General features: G+C 52.2%; 2 protein-coding genes across 5 annotated transcripts in view; one reads left to right on the forward strand and one right to left on the reverse strand.

The window, feature by feature from the left end:
* MAST3 (microtubule associated serine/threonine kinase 3) overlaps positions 1-22,151 on the forward strand; it is a 91,302-nt gene that overhangs the window by 38,710 nt on the left and 30,441 nt on the right. The window contains exon 1 of one of the 4 annotated variants that reach the window (XM_072977901.2): positions 18,489-18,626. The exons of 2 other annotated variants lie outside the window; for them this stretch is intronic. In XM_072977901.2, the coding sequence (XP_072834002.2) occupies positions 18,588-18,626 (39 nt within the window). In that variant the 5' untranslated portion in view covers positions 18,489-18,587. Of the gene's footprint in view, positions 1-18,488; positions 18,627-21,379; positions 21,452-22,151 lie in introns of those variants that run through there. One more of the 4 variants, XM_078379029.1, reaches the window with a different exon arrangement.
* IL12RB1 (interleukin 12 receptor subunit beta 1) lies at positions 342-14,251 on the reverse strand. The gene is made up of 15 exons (XM_078379030.1): positions 13,939-14,251; positions 10,858-10,987; positions 9,784-9,965; positions 9,209-9,360; positions 7,538-7,586; positions 6,421-6,531; positions 5,992-6,074; positions 4,760-4,985; positions 3,572-3,745; positions 3,061-3,165; positions 2,679-2,834; positions 2,337-2,480; positions 2,154-2,241; positions 1,846-1,933; positions 342-1,283 (listed from the first exon to the last, which is right to left on the reverse strand). Exons 1-15 carry the CDS (start codon positions 14,012-14,014, stop codon positions 960-962), a joined length of 2,088 nt encoding a protein of 695 aa, XP_078235156.1. The 5' UTR covers positions 14,015-14,251; the 3' UTR covers positions 342-959.

The following is a 22,151-nucleotide window of genomic DNA, read 5'->3' on the forward strand; positions in this document are numbered from 1 at the left end:
CCCTCCACAGGAGGGCCCAGGGCGGTGAGGGTCAAACCCCAGCAGCAGGGTGGCCTGGTGGGCAGGAGAACCAGCCAGTCAGCGTCGGCATCCAGAGCAGGCCAGGCCAACAGGAGTGCTGGCGGTTGTTCGCCAGGGGGCCCAGAGGGGGACCCTTCTTCTGGACATCCCTCGTGGCCAGCCCGGCTGGCCCGTGGCCCTCATTCGTGGACTTCTCTTGATGCTGGCTGGTCCCCAGAGACCTGAGTTCAAACCCTCACAATGCCACAAAGCAAAAGAACTCGCCCGAAGAAGTAAATTTGATTGGTACAGAATGAATAATACTTGTAAACATAAATAGATAGGTTTTTTAAAAAAATTATGTATTTATCCCATGGTGAAATATACTGTAATTGGTGGGAGGGGAGGAATTAAAAAAGAGAAATGGAAATCTACCCCTTTCCACTTCTGGCACACATTCTTTGGAAGCCAGACTTTGGATGAACATCAGGAAAAACTTCTTAACTGTTAGAACAGTACAGCGATGGGACCCATGACCTCGGCGTGGGGGGGCTCCCACACTGGAGGCCTTCAAGGGAATATTAACCACCTGTCAGATTATACTATAACTATCATTGTAGAACAGCCAAGCGGGAAAGGACCCTCAAGATCATCCAGTCCAGCCCCTGTCCAGGAGTCCCAGTGGGGGATTCGAAATCCCAACCTCTGGCTCTGCAGCCAGAGAGACCCTCAACCGCTGGGCGATCCTTTGATTTGGACTGTCGCGTGGAGCAGGGGGTTGGACTAGATGTCCTTACATGCCCCTTCCAACTCCAGGATTCTGCTAGTCCTGGGAACCTCAACCCTCTGTTTCGGAGGGTGATGGGGGGCACCTTTGGCCAGCCAGTTGCCTGAATCCCGCCTGGCTTCACAGCCAGGGGCAGAAGTGGCTCTGGTTCTGGGTCTCGTGGCCTCCAGGTTCAGCAAAACTCCGGGGATCGGCAGCCACGTCCGGCCACTTCGTTGGAGGGTCTTTCCGATTCTCCAGTCCCTTCCCGTCCTGGTGAGTCTTCTTCCACGGCGCTCAGAAGCCCCTGCTCCTTGTACTCACAGGCCAGGGGGCTGCCAGAGCCAGATGGGTCCTCCGTGGGGGACGGTGCCTCTTCCACGGCTGTGGCAAGTTTGGGCAAGCCCATCTTCACGTCCTCCTCATGCTCCTCCTCTTCCGTGCGTGGATCTACCACAAACGGTTCTGTGGAATGGCTAGATTCCAGCGGCTCCACAAAGCGTCGCGGAGGACAGACCTGAAAAGCAGACAAGGAAAGAACCACCAGTGTTATCGCTGAAGATATTAAAGGGAAACGTGTGTTCCCTGTGGATCATTTCCCCTCCTGTCATGCAAGTTACGTCCCTTTTTACCCTCGTGTGACCAATCCCAGAACAAAGCCAGATGCAAGACGCAGAGATGAGGAAATGCACGCGCTAGGACATACAGATCATTTTCAGTACTTGAAGGAGCACTGCTTCTAACCATGTGTTAGGCGCATTGTTTTGTGTGTGCTTTTCGGACAACAGTAGATGGCAATAGGGTCATAAGGTGTTGCTTTATTGTGAGGGTGGACCGTTTCTCAGTTCAGCCCCAGTTCTGACAGAACTCTTGGGGGTGGGGGTCTCCAGCACAGAGAGGGACTCTTCACCATCTGCTCCCACATCGAGACTGGGAATCTTTTCTCAACCCAAGGCCAAATTCAGTTTCAGACTGGAGGCGGGAAGGGATGGCTTCCTCTCCCAGTGTTTCCAGCTCAAAAGCTTGTTCGGCAACAGAGCTCAGAACGTGGGGGTTCAGGTCTGAATTCGAATCCTCACCTGGCTTCCCGTCTCCGCAACGGGAAGGATCTTGACGGCTTCGGCTTCGGCCGGATCTGGCAAAGTGGGGCACAGGGCGCCCTTCAGCCTGAGGGGAGACATTTGTGAAAGTAAGGCAGGATCCCCACCCTGATTTTTCAAATCGTTTTCCCCCAAGCTCTAGAACCGAGGCTCCAGCTGTGGATTTCCTCCTGCCTGGGCCGAGGGCTGGACTTGATGACTCTGGCTCTGTCAGAAGGAGGATGAGCCCTGCATCGCTGCGATCCAGAAGGCGTGATTACCCCCCAAATCCGCGCTCACGGCCTTACCTTTTCTTCCAGAAATGGAAGGTGACGAGGGCTGCCACCAGAAGGCCTGCATTGACCCCCAGGAAGACCAGAGGCAGCTGCTGAGCATCTGGAGGGAGAGAGAGAAGAGCCGTGGGGAAGGACCAAGGGCTTATTGGGTGGGGGGAACCGGGCCGTGGGGTGCCCGTAGGGGTGTGTCGGTACCTGAGGGACTGGTCGTGAACCGGATGAGGGCCCTGCAGCCCACCTCGCTCCCCGCCGTGGAAGCCCAGACCCCGACTTGGTAACTGGTGTCGGGCTGCAGGTCCGGGAGAACATGCTGGGTTTCCGAAGCATCAGCCTCGTAATCTGGAAAAAGGAGAAGAAACCGGGGGAGTGAGGCTCCCATGGTGGCTGGGTCAGGGGCACCTCCCTCGGATCTTGGGCACCTCCCTGTTCTGGTTGTTGTTTTTTTGGGGGGGACGGATTACAACTCCCATTGTCCCCACAGCAGGCTGGCTCATAGCCATTGTAGGGCTAACCCAGGGGCATTCAAACCCTACTCACAGGTGGTCTTGCCCTCTGGCTCTGTTTGGCAACAGAGGATGTATTTCTTCAGCACCCCGGGGCAGTCGGAGATCCCCCGAGGGCGCGTCCACTGAACGAGGGCGGAAGTGGCCGTCCTGTTAACGACTTTGACGGGGATGGAGGTTTCCCGAGAAGCTGCAGGTTGGAAACAGTTTGAATGGGGTGAGAAAGGCCATAAAAGCCTGCGCAGAATGAACCAAAAACAGATACGTACAGAAAAAGCGAAAACTAGAAGCTTAGTCCGCTGTAAATGGCGACCGTGTGTCGATGTCAGACTTAGTGAGTCAGACCATGAGGACTGCCTACAGACGTCCCGAAGTGAAGGTAACCCCCCCCCCCAAAAAAAGAAAAGAAAACTCACTGTTTCTGGGGAAAAGGTGTGTCAGTGCAAATGTTAACCAGAGGTTCCTGGCGGAGTCACGTCCATGCACTGCAATGCGGTAACACCGGTTGGGCTCCAGCACCCCTGGAACACAAAACCAGAAGTCTGAGACTTTCAGAAGGGGATCCAGTAGGGACCCTGTATCCACTGCGGACTTCTTCCAAACTCTTGTGGATGCTGGAAACCATGGATGATAGAGAACGCTATACATCACACAGGAAATTTAAAAAAAAACAATCCAGAAAAAGGTATTTTCACCACATGTTACCGGAACTGGCCACTAGAGGGAGGCAGAGACCACGCAATGCATGGTGTTTGCTATTAAAATCGTGTTTGCTATCATCCACGTTTTTCGGTAACTGCAGGGGGCTTGGAACTGATTCCCCCGTAGATCTGGGGTTCCTACGTGGACGTGCTGGGGAGGGGAATTAGATTCCGTTCAGCCACCCCAGGCCCCAGTTCTATGAAATGCAAGAAAGTGCCCCCTTACCCGAGTGTCGGTGCTCGTCGCTGGCTTCAAGGTCTTCCTCCTTGCACTGCAGCTCCTCCCAGGGAGGGTCCCCGAGGGCTTGTTTTTCGAAGCACAACCCGTCCAATTCGGCCTTCGCTCGCCACTGCAGGCTGAAGTGCTTGCCCGAGAGGGTGACGTTCGGGGCCCCGGGACCTGGAGTCAAAAGGCCAGAGTTGGGGCGGGGTGGGACACCTCTCCAGATCCCAGGATGTCCGGCCGAAGCGAAAGCAAAGAAGTAAAAATGGATTCACCCAGGTTTGGAAGCCGAGCCGGGAACGCCCGTCTTTCAGACGACGCATCGCAAAATCCTCCAGCCCCTGCTTGCCTGAGAACGATGGGAATGGTTGTGAGGGTATTCCTCAGCTTTTGGGGAAGTGGAGCCCCTGGCTGCCCACCCCTTTCCAGGCGCAATTCAGAGTGCCCGTTCTTATCTATAAGACCTTGACCCTGTAAAACCATCCTTGTTTTATTTACTACACGTTTGTATCGCCTCCAAGGAGCTCCACGTGGTAGACGTGGATCCCTCTGCCCCAGCGTGAGTAAGCCCCACAACTGCCTGGGGCGGGGGAGAGAGGTTCAGGCAACCTATCAGCCTGACGTCTCCTGTGGATTTCAAAGCAGAGTGGAGGTTTCCATGGGGGGAAAAAAAAGAGAGAGAAATATTTTAAGATCTTTTTAAAAGGGGGGGTCGGGTCCAACTGCCCAGATGTTCTAAGAACTGCAGCGTTTGATATTCGGCCGTGGCCTAAGAAGCCTTACCTGTTCCTTCACCGCGGCGATTTCTAAGAATAAAATTCTCGCACCCTGCGATGTTATCTCGCACAGGTGGCTATTTTAAGTTTCCGGCTTCTCTTGGGTTTTTGAGCAGGCGTTTCCACGTGGCTTTCTGCGCGGCTCCTAATAATGTGACACTCTAACTGCCACACCTCACGACTGCTCATCACGAGGTGAGGGGAAGGCTTTCCAAATGCTGGCTGCGGGAACCCAAAGCAGCAAGGACGGGCCCCCCCGTAAGTTTGAGGGACACAGTTGGGGTGGGGGGGATTAGTGGAGAGAGACTCTGGTTTCTCCGTCAAGAGAACTCAAAACGAGGGGTACAGTTCTCCCAGCTCAAAGGAGTTCGTTTGATCCACCCATCCGCCACACTGCCCTTCCCGGCGTACGCACCTGTGTCCCGCACTGCTGGTGGGAGAAGAAAGGAAGAGATGGGGCCACAGCTGACTTTGTTGCATGGCTCCAGGGAAATGTTATAGCCGGCCCCGGAAAGAGCCACGCGGTGGGCCACTTGGTGGCGCACGGCGTGCGTGAAGACCGAGTCGGACAGGCACTCCTGGCAGGGCAGCAGGACGAACGTCAGGGTGTAGCTCACCTCCCCTTGCTCAGCGCCGGGACTCTGCAAAAGAGGGTGGCAGGAGAACGGGCTGCCAGGCGGCCGGTGGATGCCACGCGGGCATGGCGGCCACGCTGCATCTAGTCAGCCACCACAGGCCACGCTGGGGTCCAAGCCATCACAAGGACCGGGACCCCCTTTATGAGCCTTCCCAGGTGTATAAGGGCTTTCTCTTGGTCCCATCATACTTGCAGGTGCCTTTGGTGGGGACACAGGAGAGAGGGCCTTTTCTCGGTGGTGGCTCCCAGACTCTGGAACTCCCTGCCACTGAGGAGGCCAGGTCGACCCTGTCTTTGAAATTCTTGTTGAAAGGAGTCAGATTGGGTCTCCCAAACAGTGAAACTCCCTGCTACTGGAAACTAGGCTGAGCCCCCTCTTTGCTGTCCTTCCTTGTTCAGGAAAAGACCTTCCTCTTTCTGGCAATGTCCCTGTGTGACTGGCGGCCTGAGTGGGGTTTTTTGAAACCGATGATTGCGCCTTACTGCTTTGACTGTGTTTTTGTGTTGCTTGGGTTTCCTGGCTTTTACTGTGGTGTTTGTTTAATTCTTTAAAAATATTTGTATCCTGGCTGTGTTTAGCTTTTAAATATTGTCTTTTATCCAAGCAAACTGCCTTAGGTCCTCTATAAATGAAGGGGAGGTAAACTATTTTAAAATAAATAACTAATAATCTGAGAATGGCAGAGCTGGAAGGGACCTTCAAGATCATCCAGTCCAGCCCCTGTCAAGGAAGCACCAGTGGAGGATTTGAACTCTTAACCTCGATATTTTCTATTTATTTATTTATTTACTTACTTTATTTATGGCCTGTCTTTCTTCCAATAAAGGGAAATAAGGAAATGCCCAACAATCTAAAATACAAGCATCACTAGAACTCCGGAGAACAGGGTTTCCAGAAATCATTTCTAATTTTTGCATTTTCACATGTCACTGAGCGCATGCAGTTTGATACGGATGGGAGTTGTCCTTCCGTCTGTTTTGGGGGATGATCTGGAAGTGGCCACCCTTACCTCCCATTCCAGTGTGACATTCCTTAGCCCATCTTCCCCGAGGCGCCCCACAGTGCAATTCACTCTCGGACTTCGGAGGATTTCTGAAAGAGAAAAAAATGGGCGTCTGTTAATTCCTGGGGACCCTCTAGCTTTTGCACCTGGTCGTCAAAGCCAAGCAATCTCCTTTACGCTGCCAAGTTTTGAAATGTGGCTCAGTTCCTCTGGCTGCACAGCAGAAACGCCAGGATCCACAGATCAGAAGCTTCGGGCTCCCTGTTTTAGCCCACGCTTCTTCCTCTCATCAACAGGCGCTTACGGTCTCGATAACCCGCTCGGAGACATTTGTCGTAGAAAAGAATAAAATGTTTCATCTCCTTACAGTTGAACAGACAACAAGCAAACTAAAAAATGTGAGACACACACACACACACACACACACCCTCTCACCTGCAGGAACGAAAACAGTATCACTCCAGTCGCTCCAGTAACTGCTCCAGTGAGAAGTCCGGTATCGAACCTGCATTTCATATGCCCAGCTTTTCCCCATGTCACACGTCACTGGGGAAAAATGAACTTGTGTTAGCCCTTACGAGGAAGCAGAAACAAAATCTATTTTCACAGTGCCAGTAAGACCCCTGTATCCGCGGGATCAATAACTGCTGATCCCGCTTTACCCATGGTCAAAAAATATTAAAAGGAAAAGGCTAGAAATGCATATTTGTAAAGATGAAGTTACCAGGAATGGCTACTAGAGGGAGCCAGAAACCATGCTATATATAGTGTTTGCTGCATTTGCTATCATCCACATTTTTCAGCATCCACGGGCAGCTGGGAACCAATCTTCTGGGAATGCAGGGGTCTGGCAGTATGTTTTATTGGGTTCAAGCTTTCATGCCTGTTAGCCCGCCAGGTTCCTACTGTAAGCACCTTTTACCTTCCACTAGCGTTCCGGATACACCAAGCTAGATCCATTTATTTATTTATTTATTTATTTATTTATTTATTTATTTATTTATTTATTTATTTATTTATTTATTTAATAAATAAATAAATAAATAAATAAATAAATAAATAAATAAATAAATAAATAAATAAATAAATACCCCGCCTATCTGGCCCACCGGACCACTCTAGGCGGCTTCCAAGTATAAAATCAAATAATAAAACATAGATAAATACATAATAATCAAACAAGAACAGCAGTAAAAATAATAAGGAAAAGTAAGAAAAAATCAAGAGTTGGCTGGAGGGAAGGCCTGAATAAACAACCATGTTTTTAATTGGGTTTTAAAGGTTATTTCACCACTTAGCGGTGGCTGCAAAACACGCCCGAGCCTCTTCCAAAGCCACCGGAAACTGACTAGAAGCCAGCTTTGCAACTGCAAGGTGATAAAGCACTGGCCCTCCAAATACATTTTTCCCTCAAAAGTGTCCGCGTTGGAGCAAGCAACCTTTAAAGAGAGCCTGCTCAGTCCATCTTGGGGGGGTGGGGGCTGCGACGATATTTACCTAAAGTCAATGATGGTTTTAAAAGGTTGCAAGCATATAAGTGAGGCCAACCTACCTTTGATTCTCTCTTGGGCTCCTTCATCGTTCTCTGATGTACAGTTTTCCTGAAAAAGCAATCCAGGCAGCATTCAGCATGAGAGACATCGTCAGGACCTGCACCCACACCCCCTTTTCCAGCGGTGACCCTGATCCCATGCCAACAAACTCCCCATATTTTTTCCTAGAACGGCAGTTCTCGTAGAAGCAAGAAGGACATTGAACCTTAACATGCCTCCCCTTCCCCCCCCCCCCCGAATTGGGGCCTATAGCATAGTGGCAAGTTCAGAAGCGCCATGAGATGTGTGGAAACCCCCCCCCCCATATCTGCAGAGGATCGGTTGCAAGTTCCCCCACGGATGCTGAAAAATGCAGATGATCACAAAAACTACAGTGAACACTATAAATACTGTAGTGTAGCATGGTCTGTGGCTCCCTCTATTGGCCAGTTCTGGTGACTTCATCTTTACAAATATAGCCTTTATAAGTGAATCAACAGATACCGATCCCGCAGATACGGGGGTTCTACTGTATTTATTAGGATCTCTTACAAATTCACAAAATGATCAAGTTTCCACGTTCTCTGGCACACCTCCGGGGGAAGATGAGGAATCGCCAGGATTCGGCTGGCTGTTTTAAGCCAACAGAGACCTGCAGCTTGGGATTAAGCGTACAGTATACTGTATGCAGAAAACTCCATGGGTTGAAAAGTTTTAAAACAACCCAGTTCGTTGGAAGTGTTCATTGTGAACCCTAAAGCTTGCACATTTGTGATCCTAGCAAAGGTGGATTTGGGAATCTATTGAATTCCTATAGATCAGCACATCTCCCTGTTCCCTCCCCCCCCCAACTTTGGAATTTGTAACTAGTTACTTCTAGTAATTGGGCTGCCTACAGAGCAGTGCCGGCCGGGGTGCTCTCTCTTGGATCTTGGCCCTTGCACAGAGAGCACGTGCCGGTCGTTTCAAGGCAGAGAGACCTGCCATCTGAGTGAGCCTTTTGGAAACTGCCCGGCCTTTTTCCCATTTCCCTCTCCAGCCCCTCGATCCCGTTGCATCTGGCACATAATCCCTTCCTCAGCCGAAGGCACCCCCCAACTCCCAGCGCCTTGGAGAGAGGTTCTGGGGGATTGATGTCATAACAGCCCGGGAGCAGCTGGCTATGGTTCTCCTGCACCCACGTGTCCCTGGAGCACAGGTTGACACAATGGGCTGGGTTTTTTTTTCCAATCGCTGTCGGGGTTGGCAGGCTTGGGGGTACAACCAAGGAAGTGGGGTCCACCCAAGTGGAACGCCTGAAGCTGGGGCTGAGTCATGGGGATCCCAGCGCCATGCGCGGCTTCCTGACAGCCCACCGAAATTGTCTGAGGACCGAGGCAGCAACCCTCCAAGGCAGCAGGGTTTGAAGCATAAAAACCCTCCCTGAGATCGGCCAAATTCATATCAGTTCCACTCCCTCTGCTGCACTTTAAAGTCTAGGTTCAAACGCCTAACCTCTGGCTCTGCAGCCAGAGACCTAATTCACTGAGCAGTCATTCATAAAGGATAATCATTCACCATCATTGTTGGATCACATCTGGCCCCTGTCAAGGAGGCCCAGCAGGGGATCGGTTACATGAATCCGTGGATAGTGATCCCGCGGATAAAGGGGTCCTGCTGTATTTCTTATACGTCCAAGATTCTGAACTCACCAGGGTCCAGTTGCCCACGTTCTCCTGCCTCAGCCTGACCTCTGCCATCCTGGGCAAACGGTCACACTGGTGGGATTCAAACCATCGGACGGTGAGGATGCCTCTGGATCGAGAAACACTGATGGACTGGGCTGGTGGCGCGTCGATTTTCACTGCAACGAGAGGACCAGTTTTCCTTTTCCATTTCGTTCCCCCTGCTCCCCTCTGGATCTTGGGATTTTCCTGCTGCCTAGAAATCGGTTTAGCTGGGAGGGACCTTTCTAGCCCAGAGTGGATCTTTCCCTCCCTTTCAAAGCAATCCGTTGGTAGTTTGCTGTTGATTTGTCCACCATCGTAAGTAAAGGAACATTTTTATCCTTTCTCCTATCAGTGTCTCAGAGTGAGTTGTTGAGACAGTAAAGTGCCAGTTAATGAGAAAGGGGTGGCCTCGCTGGGAGAACTCGTAGCTACTCTCCTCGGCAAGTCTCTGTACTTCTACTGCATAGCAAGGAAATTTCACCAGAAACACAAAGCTCTGCAATACAAGAGCAAAAGAGGGTTTTGCCCCATATGGACGAATGGAAGTTCCTCCTCACCGGCCTCGTTGATCAGCAGTGTTTGATTTTCAGACTGGAGCGGAGGACGGTCCCTAGAGTGGCTCTCAACCCAGACGGTTACTTTTTTCAAGGCGTAAACGTTATTCTGATTGATGACCAAGGAGGTCTGTTCTTTAGCCTGAAAACTCTGGCGGTTCTCACCTTTCTTATCATCATGATACCTACAAGGGTGGGGGGTGGGGGAACAGAGAAACTTTTTATTTATTTTATTTTAAATACTTTAACCTCACCTTTCTTCTAAAACAAAGATGTGAAGCAGGTTACATCAATTAAAAGATAATATCTTGGTTCCAAGCCCTTTCCATGCTGAAAACCGCAGGTAATAGTGAACACTAGCCATGTTAATAGAAAAAAATTCAGAAATGTTTTTTCACCATGTATTCCCAGAACTCGCCACTAGACGGAGCCAAAGACCATGCTATGTATATTTTTTAACATAGCATGGTCTCTATACATCCATCTAGTAGACGTGGTGGCTCTGCGGGCTAAACCACAGAAGCCTGAGCTGCAGGGTCAGAAGACCAAGCAGTCGTAAGATCGAATCCATGCGACGGAGTGAGCGCCCGTCGCTTGTCCCAGCTCCCACCAACCTAGCGGTTCGAAAGCATGCAAATGTGAGTAGATAAATAAGGACCACCTCGGTGGGAAGGTAACAGCGTTCCGTGTCTAAGTCGCACTGGCCATGTGACCACGGAAGATTGTCTTCAGACAAAACGCTAGCTCTATGGCTTGGAAACGGGGATGAGCACCGCCCCCTAGAGTCGAACACGACTGGACAAAAATTGTCAAGGGGAACCTTTACCTTTACCTTAGTGGCCAGTTCTGGTAAATACATAATAAAAATAATATGCCTAGGTTTTATTATTTTAATATTTTTTATATTTTTCAAATCGCGGATAAGTGAAGCCGCAGGTACCGATCCTACACGTATGGGGATCCCACTGTATATAATTTCTTGGTAGACACAGATAGAGAGAGTGATAAAGGAAGGGCAAAATAGGGCACATACACCCATTTAATTTTTCCTCCTCCCTGTCCTGCTGCTGCACTTACTGGAAGATGAGTTTGTAGCTGGTTTCTGGATCATGTCTGGCTGCCTCCCAGGTGCAGTTCAGCTGGCAAGAGGCATCGCAGCAGGACTTATAGCAGCGCAAGTTTCTGGGGCCCCCACCATCAGGGTCGCCTGCAAACATAGGATGACAGACAAGATTGAGGGGAACTCAGGGGTTCCTGCGGGCAGCCGGGTCCACAGTGACTTTAAATTATTTGTCCGGAACATGGATGTTTCCAGCATGATCAAATTCAAGGTTACAGGGGATTAAACCGGAGCAAAAATGAATACAGCAAGGCCCCTCCTTCTTCAGGCAAGCTTTCCCTGTGTGACTGGCGGCCTGAGTGGGGGGTTTAAACAGATCTTGGTGCCTTTACGACTTTGAATGTAGTTTTGGTGTTGCCTCTGTTTTTCATAGGGCATCCACTCAATCCTTTTTAGTACTTGTACACTCACCATGGTTAGCTTAAATACTGTCTTTTAAGGATGGAAGCCACTGTGGGTCCTTTTTTTTTTTTTAGCATGGAGGGGGACAAGTTGTGAGTCTCCCTGTCAGGTCGTACTTAAGTCACACCAATGACTTGGCTTCGGTTTACCCCCCCCCCCAAGTCCCAGACTTGACCGATTCAGCAGAAGGACGGCTTTCTGTGTTCTTGGCAGCTGAGCAGCTGAGCAAACTCGTTTCTTTCTTTTGCCGAAACTTATTACCGTTTTCGACATTTTCACTTTTCTTTGTCTTCCTCTGATCATCGTCAGGCTCCGCTCCTGGCAAGCCCGGGCATTTGTCCTAAGCAGACCACCCTTTGCTGTCTCCCGTTTCATCCTGACTCTGGCCCCATAACCATGGCGTACTGCCCCCCTGGCCCAGTAAATTATTCTCCATGAAAATGCTGAAACAAAGCTGTTAACCTTAAAGTTGCCATATGGGCCCGTCCGTCCGTCCGTCCGTCCGTCCTTCCTTCCTTCCTTCCTTCCTTCCTTCCTTCCTTCCTTCCTTCCTTCCTTCCTTCCTTCCTTCCTTCCTTCCTTCCTTCCTTCCTTCCTTCCTTCTCTGTTGAATGAAGCTAAAGCTAGGCTGCTTTTTATTTAAAAATGTTGGCTTCTAGAGAGGCATTCATTTTTAGGGCAAGACCTCAGCACCCCATAATAAGCTCAAATCTTTAGGATTCCTGACAGCCTGGCCCAGTCAGGAATCCCTGACAGCTGAAGGTCAGAATGTCTACAGCCTCCTTGAGAAGGGATGACTTTACCCCAATTAAAAATGGCTTTTTATGCAAATGTGGTGGGAAGGTGTTGCAGGTTACCTGTCTGTTACAAAAGCAGCTCACAGCCTGAAAAAGTTTGGGAATCACTGTTTTAGGAGGTTTGGATGGGAAGGATTTGGGGTGAAAGCCAGTCACACCGTTGCAGCTCCTTCTTCCTTTCTTCATCTTTTCCCGCTTGTCAGGTTCTGAGTTAGTTAGCCATGTCAGCATTATTCTGTGAGTTTGACAGTTTGGGAGTCAGCACTTAGAATGTGCGTGAAGTGTTTATGTAACCAGTCAGTCAAAATAATGAAGTTTGACTAGTTAAATTCTCAAACCATGTAAGAAGTAGTTATGTTTTGCTTGTTTCTCTGACATATATGAAGATTTGTGAGTAATTATTTTGACGTATATGAAGATGTGTGAGTAAATTAGAAACTTTAAAAAAAAGTCTTTCTCAACACCAGAGTTTCTGACTAAATCTCTGTTTTAGTTGTGCTAAAACTAACAGCAACCAGGAGGGGGGTGTATTTGAGGGAGACTTGCAATGACAATAATCAGCTCTGTAATCTGGATTTTTTTCCTCCTCCCATGGCTGAGCTGGGGGTTTTAAACCAATAGTTTCCATACATTGCCAGTACACTTGCCCCCCACAAAAAAACTGGGGAACTTTGTTTCTTCTTTTTTCTTTGATGCTTTTATTAACTCCCGGACGTGCTACCCAGGCCGATGAGGGTTTCTGGGGTCCCGAAATTCAAACGGAGTGCAAGATCTTCATGTCTTTGCAAACTACCAACTGCAGAGGATTTTTCTCACCCTTGACAGAGACTGTGTTCTTTCAGTGTGCGGCAGAGGTTTCTCGTTCAGGAAAGGAAACCTACCTCCCCTACCATCTCTCTCTCTCTCCCTCTCTCTCTCTCCCCTGAACTACTTTCATTTTTCGTGCGTTGTGTGGGAACCAGCTGCGAGCATCATGATCGCCAAAGCGCACAAGCATCTCACAAAAGTGCCTGAGGGGCACCTTTCTGCTCTAATATCTCACCCCCGACGATGCCCCGAGGGGCCCATCCTTTCTTCTTCGCCCTTACCCACCCCTTCCTTCTCTCCCCAAACAGCGCAAGGTAGGAGACCCCCCCAAAAAAAAAACCAACCAATTTTTAAAATACGTGTTAATATGTCACTGCCTGAGCTCTCCGGAGGGAAGGTTCTGAAAACTTAGCAGGCGTCTGCCGCTAACAAACCCGAAGCTAAAAGGGTCTGACCCCCCCACCCCCAAAGGCCCCGGAGGCATTGCTAGAAAGCCAGGGGGGGTCCCCACCTGGGGTCCCAACTGATATTCTTGGACGGCTCCCAGAAAGAAGCCTTCATCGCGAGCCTTGCTGGACAAGGTTTATGGGACTTGTAGTCCAAGAAGACCGGGAAGTTGGGAACCCTTGCTTCCTAACCCTCCTTCCTAAGCCCTTGGGGAGGGGAAGGAAGTCGTCCAGACAGCCTCCCCCACCGCCCCGATCCCTTCCCATCCCACCCCGGTGTAGCGCAAAGCGGCAGGCAAACGTCGGTGGCCCCTTGGAGGGACCCGGTCGCCCCTCTTTCCCCCCCCCCCGGATCCACAGGGTATCCCCAGGAGAGCCGGCGGGGAGCCCAGGTCCCGGGCCAGACCGCAGCGCCCGGAAAGAAGCCTAGCCGAGCGGCGGCGCGGGTGCGGGGGACCCCAGGAAGGGCTCCCCGCTCCTCCCAAGGGGGAAAAGGAAGAGAGCATCGGTTGCCTTGGGAGGAGCGACGGGTGGGGGTTCCCGCGGGGCTTCACCCTTTTGCCCGGGGCCCCAAAGCCCGACTCACCCCGGGCGGGCGCGGGCGCCGCCAAGACGCACGCGGCCACCAGCACCGGCCCCAGCATCCGCGCCCTCGCCAGCATCCGCGCTCTCCGGGACCCGCGAGGAAGGAGGCACCGCCGGTCCCGCGCCCCGTCGCCGCCTGCCCGGATCGCGCCCTCGTGGACCGCCGGAGCGCCTGTCTGCCGTCCTGCCGCCTCGCCTCCGCTTGCCTGCCTGCCTTGCTTGCCTTGCTTGCTTGCTTCCTTCCCGCCCTCTTTCTCTTTCTGTTTCCGCACACCGTCCTCCCTCAGCTGGCCTTTCCGCGCCCCGGGGACACCCCCCCCAGACCTTTTGTTGCCGGTCGGTGCAGGAAGGGACGCCTCGCCCCAGTCTTGTTGCAGGGATGCTGCGCAGGCACCCCATCCTTCACAGCGCCTGGGAACCCCATCATTTGGGGAATGGGTTCCAAAACCCCCGCGGATAATGGAAAACGCGGGTGATAGTGAACACCACACATAGCATGGTCTTTGGCTCCCTCTAATGGCCCATTCTGGCAACGTCCCATTCAGAAACATATATTTCTAGGATTTGTCTTTTAATATTTTCAAAAGCCTGGGCAAGTGAATCAGCGGATACTGATCCCGCAGATATGGGGACCCTAATGTAATAGGTTCTGGGGCATTCATACCTTGTTGCCACTGCAACCCCCCCTCCAGCAGTATCTGCTGGCAAAAGGTATTTGTAGTGGTGGCCAAGGGTGGGAGCGCTCATCACCCTCTCCCGAGGTCATACATCCTGTTGTCGTACTACTTTAACAGTTAGCAAGATTTTCCTGTTATTCAGCTGAAATCTGACTTCCTGCTGCTTAAGCCCATTCAGTGGCCTTTTTTTAAGTGTGCTACTTGTTCCATTTATATTTACTGTTTTTCACTTTCTAAATATTCTGTTTTTTGAGGACGTAAGCCACCTTAGGCCCATTTTTTAAAAGGAGAAAGGCAGATTACCAAAGATTTTAAATAAAGACAGAATGAATAAGCAAATTTGTTTATTTCAAATATTTCTATGCCGTTCTTCTCCCCAAAAGGACCCAAAGGCGGCTTATGCCACTGAAACCGTGTTTAAAAGCTAAAAAGAGTAAATATGCCAATATGAACAAAGAATTGGACAAGGACTATCTTAAAATGGTCATTATTATTTTGATTATTAAGCGGCTAAACCTTTTCCTTTTCGGCAGCTGCTGTTGCTTGTTCCTCTCGTCACAGAAGGCAGAGGAAAACGAGAGCCAAGCGAGGACTGAGATAACTGGACTGAGATAACCAAAACCCATCGCCCCCTCCAAATAAAAAGCCAGGTGCAAAACCAGGTGGGCAGCCCGAGTGAGTCACACAGCCTTGGCACTTTCAGTGGGATGATGATGGGTAGAAGCACCCACAAAATTGGGAGGGAGGCCCCCCCACGGGCCCACCACCTCCCCATTCCCACTAATTAGTCAGCGTTTACTGACACACCATAATCTCACCCCCGTTCAGCCTCGAAGAACAGGACGAACCCACGGGCGGTGGGTGTTAATAGCACAGCCTGTCAACTAATTCAGATTTGAGTTTGGTGATCACAGTATGGCTTCATGTACAGTGGGGTTCCGCACGCATCCGCAGGCTTCTGTATCCGCTGATTTATTTAGCCTCTGGCTGAAATTAAGAAATAACTCCACGCCACCCCCCCCCAAATACTGATTTATTGTATATGTATTTCCATGGTGTGTTTACTAGAAATGGCCACTAAAGGGAGCCAGAGACCACGCATAGTGTTTGCTGTTATCCACATTTTTCAGCATCCGCAGGGGGGTTGGAGCTGATTCCCCACGGAAACTGCCTTCTTACTGTGTATAGTTATTTAGTTCAACACTTGAAACATTCTTCATCCTCATCATCATTTTAGAATTGCAAAGCAGGAAGGGATCCAGTATACAGTAGATCGTCCAGTCCAGCCCCTGTCAAGGAGGCCCCATGGGGGATTCGAACTCCCAGTCTCTGGATCTGCAGCCAAACATATCTGAGCGATTCGGCAGTTCTGCATTCAGAGATTTAAGCCGTGCGTTCACCTGATTCAGACAAAACCCAGGATGGCTTTGAAATGAACTGGGTTGCAGGGCGAACTTTTATGTGCTGAAATCCTGGAAAGTTCACGTCAGAGTCAACTTCTTAGTTTCAAAGTTCTTGCAACATGTGGGGTGTGTGTGTGTGTGTGTGTCCCACCCCACCCATTATTTCAAATGGTCAAACGCTGGTGAGGAACAACTTTTCAGCTGCTATCCCCAAAAGGCCCAGAGAGCAGCTACGGGAGTCAATACAAAGATACAGAAAGGAATTCCCAAACGTCCTGAATATGAAATGGGGCCAAGGACGCGAACTTTACCGGCAGAAAGCAGCAAAGACGTGGAATGACTCTCAAGGAAAGCGAAAGACGAAAGTGCCTGAGCGGGACTGCAGTTGAATGATAAGAAGATGGGAAAAAAACACACGATTACAGAAAAGCGGCATTGCTTTAACGCTGACAATGAAGAAACTGAAATAGCAAAAGATTTTGTATATTTGGGTCTAGCCGTCCACCCAAAGGGAAAAAGGGCTGCAGGGAACGGGGACAGCCGGCAGGAGAAGAGGAAGGCCGAACACAAGATGGACGGGCTCCCTCACAGAAGCCACCGCTTTGGAGTTGGCCACAGCTGAGCAGGGCGGTGATGGACCTTTTGGAGAGGGCTCCTCCGTGGCATGGGGTCCCCTTGGATGCGACCTGCCATGGGTGGCGGGGGTGCCTCCCGTGCCCACACGGATATCTCGGCTCCCCCTCTGGAATCATTCCCCGGCTGGGGGGACAGGAAGCCTCAGACGGTGCCTTCCTTCCCCGGGCAGAAGGAGGACAGCCTGGACGGGTGACTCACCCAGCGGCCACCCCCTGTGACAGGCACTGGAACCACGCGGAAGGGAGCGAGATAAACAACCCGAGGAGGGCCGGCGGATGGACAGAGAGGGACGTACTGTACTGTCCCAGCAACCATCTCTCCCCGCTGCCCCCCCACTAACATCATCCTACAGGGTACGGAAAAACAGTGGCTGACCCGTAAGGTTCCTTCCACCTCTGCTGTTCTAAGATGATGATGATGATGGCATTTTCAATGTAGATGTACCCAATACGGTTCCCACTCCAGGGGTCTTCTTTGAGAAGTCCTGCTCCTTGGGGGGTCCAAACACGGACGGGACCGTCCTCAGCCTTCTCGGCCTTCGGCCTCCTGTTTCTCCCCCACTTCCCTCGACGCCTTCTTTATATGCAGTTGGTCTCCTGGATCTGCGGGAGATTCAGTCCAAGCCCCCTTGCGGATGCTGAAAACTGCGGATAATAATGAACACCATTCATAATATGGTAAAGGGGGAAAAATCGGGTGAGGGGGAAGTACCGTATTTTTCCATGTACTTTATAAGACTATACTTTTGTCTAAAATCTTTAGACTAAAAATTGAGGGTCTTCTTATACACGGAAGTAAGCTGAGGAGAGAACAAAAACAAGTGGAGGAGAAAGCAGGGATCAAAGCAATCCTTAGCAAAGCAATTTTTCTTAATTTGGATTAGAAAAGGGGGGGCGTCTTATACATGGAGGCATTTTATACACGTAAAAATATGGTATTTTTACATGTATTACCAGATCTAGCCACTACAGGAGCCAGAGACGGTGCTATGTTTAGTGTTCGCTGTTATCTGCGGGGTTTTGACATTCACGGTGGGGGGCACACATGGACGGCGATGCGGGTTCTCCTGTACCTTAAAACTGAAGGACCATTTAAGGCTCTCCCAACGATTGCTCATGCTGAAAACGGACCAAAGTACAGTACTAGAGCGAACCCACCAGCTCAAAAAAAGCAGCTCATAATTAGAAGTTGCCTGGCATTTCCATTTCAGGATGTGGTGGAGGGCAGGCAGAAGAAGCCGGGGTTTCCTTCCCCTCCTCCAGCTGCAAAAGAAACCCAGGCTCTCCGCAAACTACAGGCAGGGATGGGTGAGGGGGGGGAAACTGCTGTGGGATTCAAACGCTTTCTGCAGTTGAGAGATTCCCTCTTTTAATAACGGGTCGCCTATAAGGTCAGGAGCCCCGCCTTTCCAAAGCAGTCGGAGAAACTCCGTTTTCTCCGTGGCTTCCGGAGGGGGGGGGAGGGCATTGAGTCTCTGGACGGTGTGTATGTGTGTGTGTCTGGGGCTCCCTGGGGTCCCCCGCCCGTCCCTCCACCCCTCTGATTTTGCAGAATCTCCTCCTCTCCCCTCCGCGGGCTAGAGAAGAAATCGGGGCAGCTGGTGCCTCCCCCCTTCCCGGCCTGATTCCCCGCCGCCGCCGCCTCCCTCAGCTCTTTCTGCGGTGAGGGGGGGAAGGAGGCTGCGTGCAGGAGATCCCGCGTGGGGCGCGGATGGTCGTGGGAACCGGGGCTCGCGCTCCCTGTCGCCGGCGGGCGGCGAGGGGGAGGGATCAGCTGATTCCCGGGCAGCCAATGCCAGCCGGGGGACTCCCCCCTCCTTCCCTCCCTCCCTCCCTCCCCTTCCCCCCGCCCCCTCCCCTCCCCACCCAAGCGCCGGGACCGCTTTGCACCCGGGCTGGGCTCGGCGGAGGCGAAGCCGCGCGTCGGGACTCCCTATGGACGAGTCCAGCATCCTGCGGCGCCGGGGGCTGCAGGTGAGGGATGGAGGGGGGGCACGGAGGGGGGCAGGAAGAGGAGGGACCCCCGCCGAACCCCACCCACTGCCCCGCCTCGCAGCCCGGGGCCAGGGGGGCTGCCTCCCCTCTCCACCGGCGCGCAAGCGGGGGAGGGGGTCCTCCAGGGACGGGTGGGGGGTGGCGATGGGGTGGGGTCTTTATTGAGGTGTGGGGAACCAGAGATCTGTGGGCAGACGGGGAGGGGGTGTCTGGGCGCGCCGGCGGGACCTCCGAGGGAGGGAGGGAGGGGCCGCGGGACCCCCCCCCCCGGCGTGGGGCCGGGGAGGCTGGAGGGGAACCCTGGGGTGCCTGGCAGCACCCCCCCTCCGTGTCCACAGCCTCGCCCCCCCATGGTGGGCGTGGCTCTGCAGCACTAGGGCCACAAGTGGAGACCCCCAAGGTACCCCGGCTGGGATGTGGGTCCAGATCTCTCTGGCTCTGATTGGGTGGGAGGAATCTGTGTGGGGGGCCTCCTGGGTGAGCATTGCCGGGTCCATTCTGCAGCCTTTTTTGGGGGGCCTCCAGGGCGAGGGTCCCAGTTCCTAAGAGAGAGACGGGAAGAACCCCCAAGGCAGATGATGCATAATCCTTGGACTAGCCATCACACCTTGGGGGTCTGAAGCATACCCCGGAGCCCCCCCAAAAAACGGAGCCAACCTCTTGGGAACGCCTTCAAGGGGGCAGAGCTCAGGGCTTCCGTCTGACTCAAAGCAGGACCCAGGTAGAAAACGAAGGAGCAGGAATCGAGGACCCCCCCCCCCCGCCAAAAAAATAATAAATAAATCCAGAGCGGGTGGCTTGGATGGCATAAGGCAAATGGTGGGCGGTGGGTTCCTGGCTTCCATCTTTTGGTGGGTGAGTCAGGATGCACAACCTTTAAGGGGATCCGGACCCTCCCGGTGGATCCCGAACCATCTCCAAACCACCTCCCAGACTAAAATAAAGAGTTATTGGGGAGTGGTTTGCACCTCCTAATCCTCCATGCATGGCCCCCAGGAATCTGGAAAAGTAACTTCGCTGAACTTACTCCTTAGGTAATTCCGCGAGAGAGGGGCTTTTGTCCACCCTTGGCTCTCTCAGTACATTGGCTGGTTTTTCACATTAAGGGCCCAGCCTGCTGCCACCACCCAAAAAAACCCCCCCAATTCTTATATCTATCTCTATATATAGCAATCATTTGTATGTTATGTAAGGATAATTCTAAAACGCTGGTAAACTCGGCACCACCGAAGCCACTTGGAGCTGACGTGAAAGGATAACTAAAAAGATTAAGACAGCATCTTATGGCCATATAAAGCTCGAGAAGCACATCCGTGCGGCCTTGACGCCCACCTTCGGGAAATAAAACACCCTTATTCCCATTTTACAGAAGCTGAAATCAATCCCCAGGGACGGCGGCTTCATTAAGCCAATTAGTAAGCAAGTACTGTAAAGGCAGAGACAGAAATCGGAGATCCATCCTGCTTGCCTTCTCTTAGCTGCCCTGGGTTCTCACATCCTGGGCTGTAAATAAAAAAATTCAGAATATTCACCTCCTGCTTTCTGAGCGATGAAATGACAGAAAGAACGGGTCAAGAGTCCAGGATGGGTGTGTGGAAAAACACTCTGCACATGTTCAGAACCCCTGTGTCCGTGTGCCCAATGTTAGGGCCTGGTGGCCTCCGGTTGAGAGGTTAGAGTTGCGATGGGTCGTCCAGTCGCCCCTGATGTACGCACCCCCCCCCAATGAGTGAGTGATCTCCCAAACGTCTCTTGCTTTTGACTGCCCTGGGAGTCTCCTCTTCCGGCACTATCTCTTGTATCGTTTTTCACTGTCCCAGCCATCTAGTCGCCTCTGAAAGATCCAGTCCTCCGCAGCCCTGCTGAGCTCCTGCAAACTCAAAAGCCTGTGGCTTCCTTGAGGGAGTCAATCCATCTTGTCTTTCGGTCTTCCTCTTTTCCTGCTGCCTCCCACTTTTCCCAGCATGGGGTCCTTTTGCAGGGAATCCAGACCGGCTCCAAATCCCGCTTGAGGCTTTGGTTCATCACCTAGCCTTCCTTCGCCGGGTCATTGTGGGGAGGGAGAGGGAGGAGAGCTCGAAAAAGTGCCCGCCCCCCCCATGCCGAGGTTCTTATCCTCGCTTTAAAGAGGGCCACGGGTGACACCTCAGGTCTTTTGGGAGCAGTGGTGTTCCTGCCTATCCATGTTGCTTTCTGATAAGTAGAATTGCTGGCTCGGTCAGGGGGTTTGAGGGTCTCTCTGCCTCCAGAGCCCGAGGGTGGGAGTTTGAATCCCCCCATGGGGCCTCTTTGACAGGGGCTGGACTAGATGCTCTCAAGGGCCCCCTTCCAGCTCTGCTGTTCTAAGCTGACAAGGATGAGGAGGAGCTGATGGCAACGGCCTCTTCTTTGGGGCGCCCCCCCCGGAGGTGGTCCGCCCCTTCCCTCCCTCCCTCCCAAATTTGCTCGGTCTCTGCTCCGACCCCTCCTCCTTCCTCATCGCCCCCTCTTCCCTCTCTTCCCAACACCGCCTCTCTCTCTGACATCACGCCGTTTTCTCTCTCTCTCTGCCACCCCCTCTTTCTCCCAGCACCCCATTCTGTCTCTCTCCCCCCCCCACCCTTCCTGCCCCCCTCTCTTGGACTTTCTCTGCCCCCTTCTCCTTTGTCAGCCACCCACCGACCCTCCCCACTGCAGAGGGAAAGGGCAGCTCCCACCAGCCGGGAGGCTAAAGCCATGCAAAGCGGAAGCTTTGACGAAATGGAGAAATGGGTTTCGAGGGTGCCCCTGCCGGATGTGAGGCTGCCCCTCACCCCTGGTCCGAGGTGTGTGTGTTTGTGTGCGCATGCAGCCATGGGGGTCCTGGGGCACATCTCTCTCTCTCTCTCTCACCCGCACTGTTTAAAAGGGGGTGAGTGGCAAGCTTGCCTGCAGGCAGGAGAGAGAGAAAATCAAGAGATGTAGAAAAGAAAATATAAATATCCGTTTTGGTGACGACAATTCAGCCGAGCCTCCCTATTTAGGGGCAGTCAACCTGGAAATGCAAAAGGAAGGTGAAGACCCAGAGATACAGAAAAAGGATTTTAAATATCTGTCCTGGCTATAACAGTGAGGCTGGGCTTCTGTCATTAGGAGCCGTTCCTGGTGGTTTCTCCATCCAGAATCTCCTGCTAGGAAACTGAGGGTGAGGGAGCTTTTTTCTCCAGCCCGACGGTTCTTCCGGCATCTTGGGAAGGGTTAAGATGGCAGGCCTGGGTTCCAGCGAGGAGAAGGGGGCATCATGCTTATTCAGCCTGGCAGTTCCCGGGGGGGGCATGGCGCGCAGCCCGCTTTTCCTCCCCACGCTCGCTCGCCCTGTCTCGACCGCCGTGAGGCAAGGCAGTGGAAATTGCTGGTGACATTTCAGCGTTGGCTTGGCAGCTGGCCTCGGAGCTCAGGAGAGCGGGGTTGGGGGGGGGAATAACGTGGCAACGCCATGGCTGCCTCTGATAACAAGCCCCCTCCTCCACCTACAGACACACACAC

This window comes from Pogona vitticeps, chromosome 7 (assembly GCF_051106095.1).
Source record: "Pogona vitticeps strain Pit_001003342236 chromosome 7, PviZW2.1, whole genome shotgun sequence".
Lineage (NCBI taxonomy): Eukaryota > Metazoa > Chordata > Lepidosauria > Squamata > Agamidae > Pogona > Pogona vitticeps.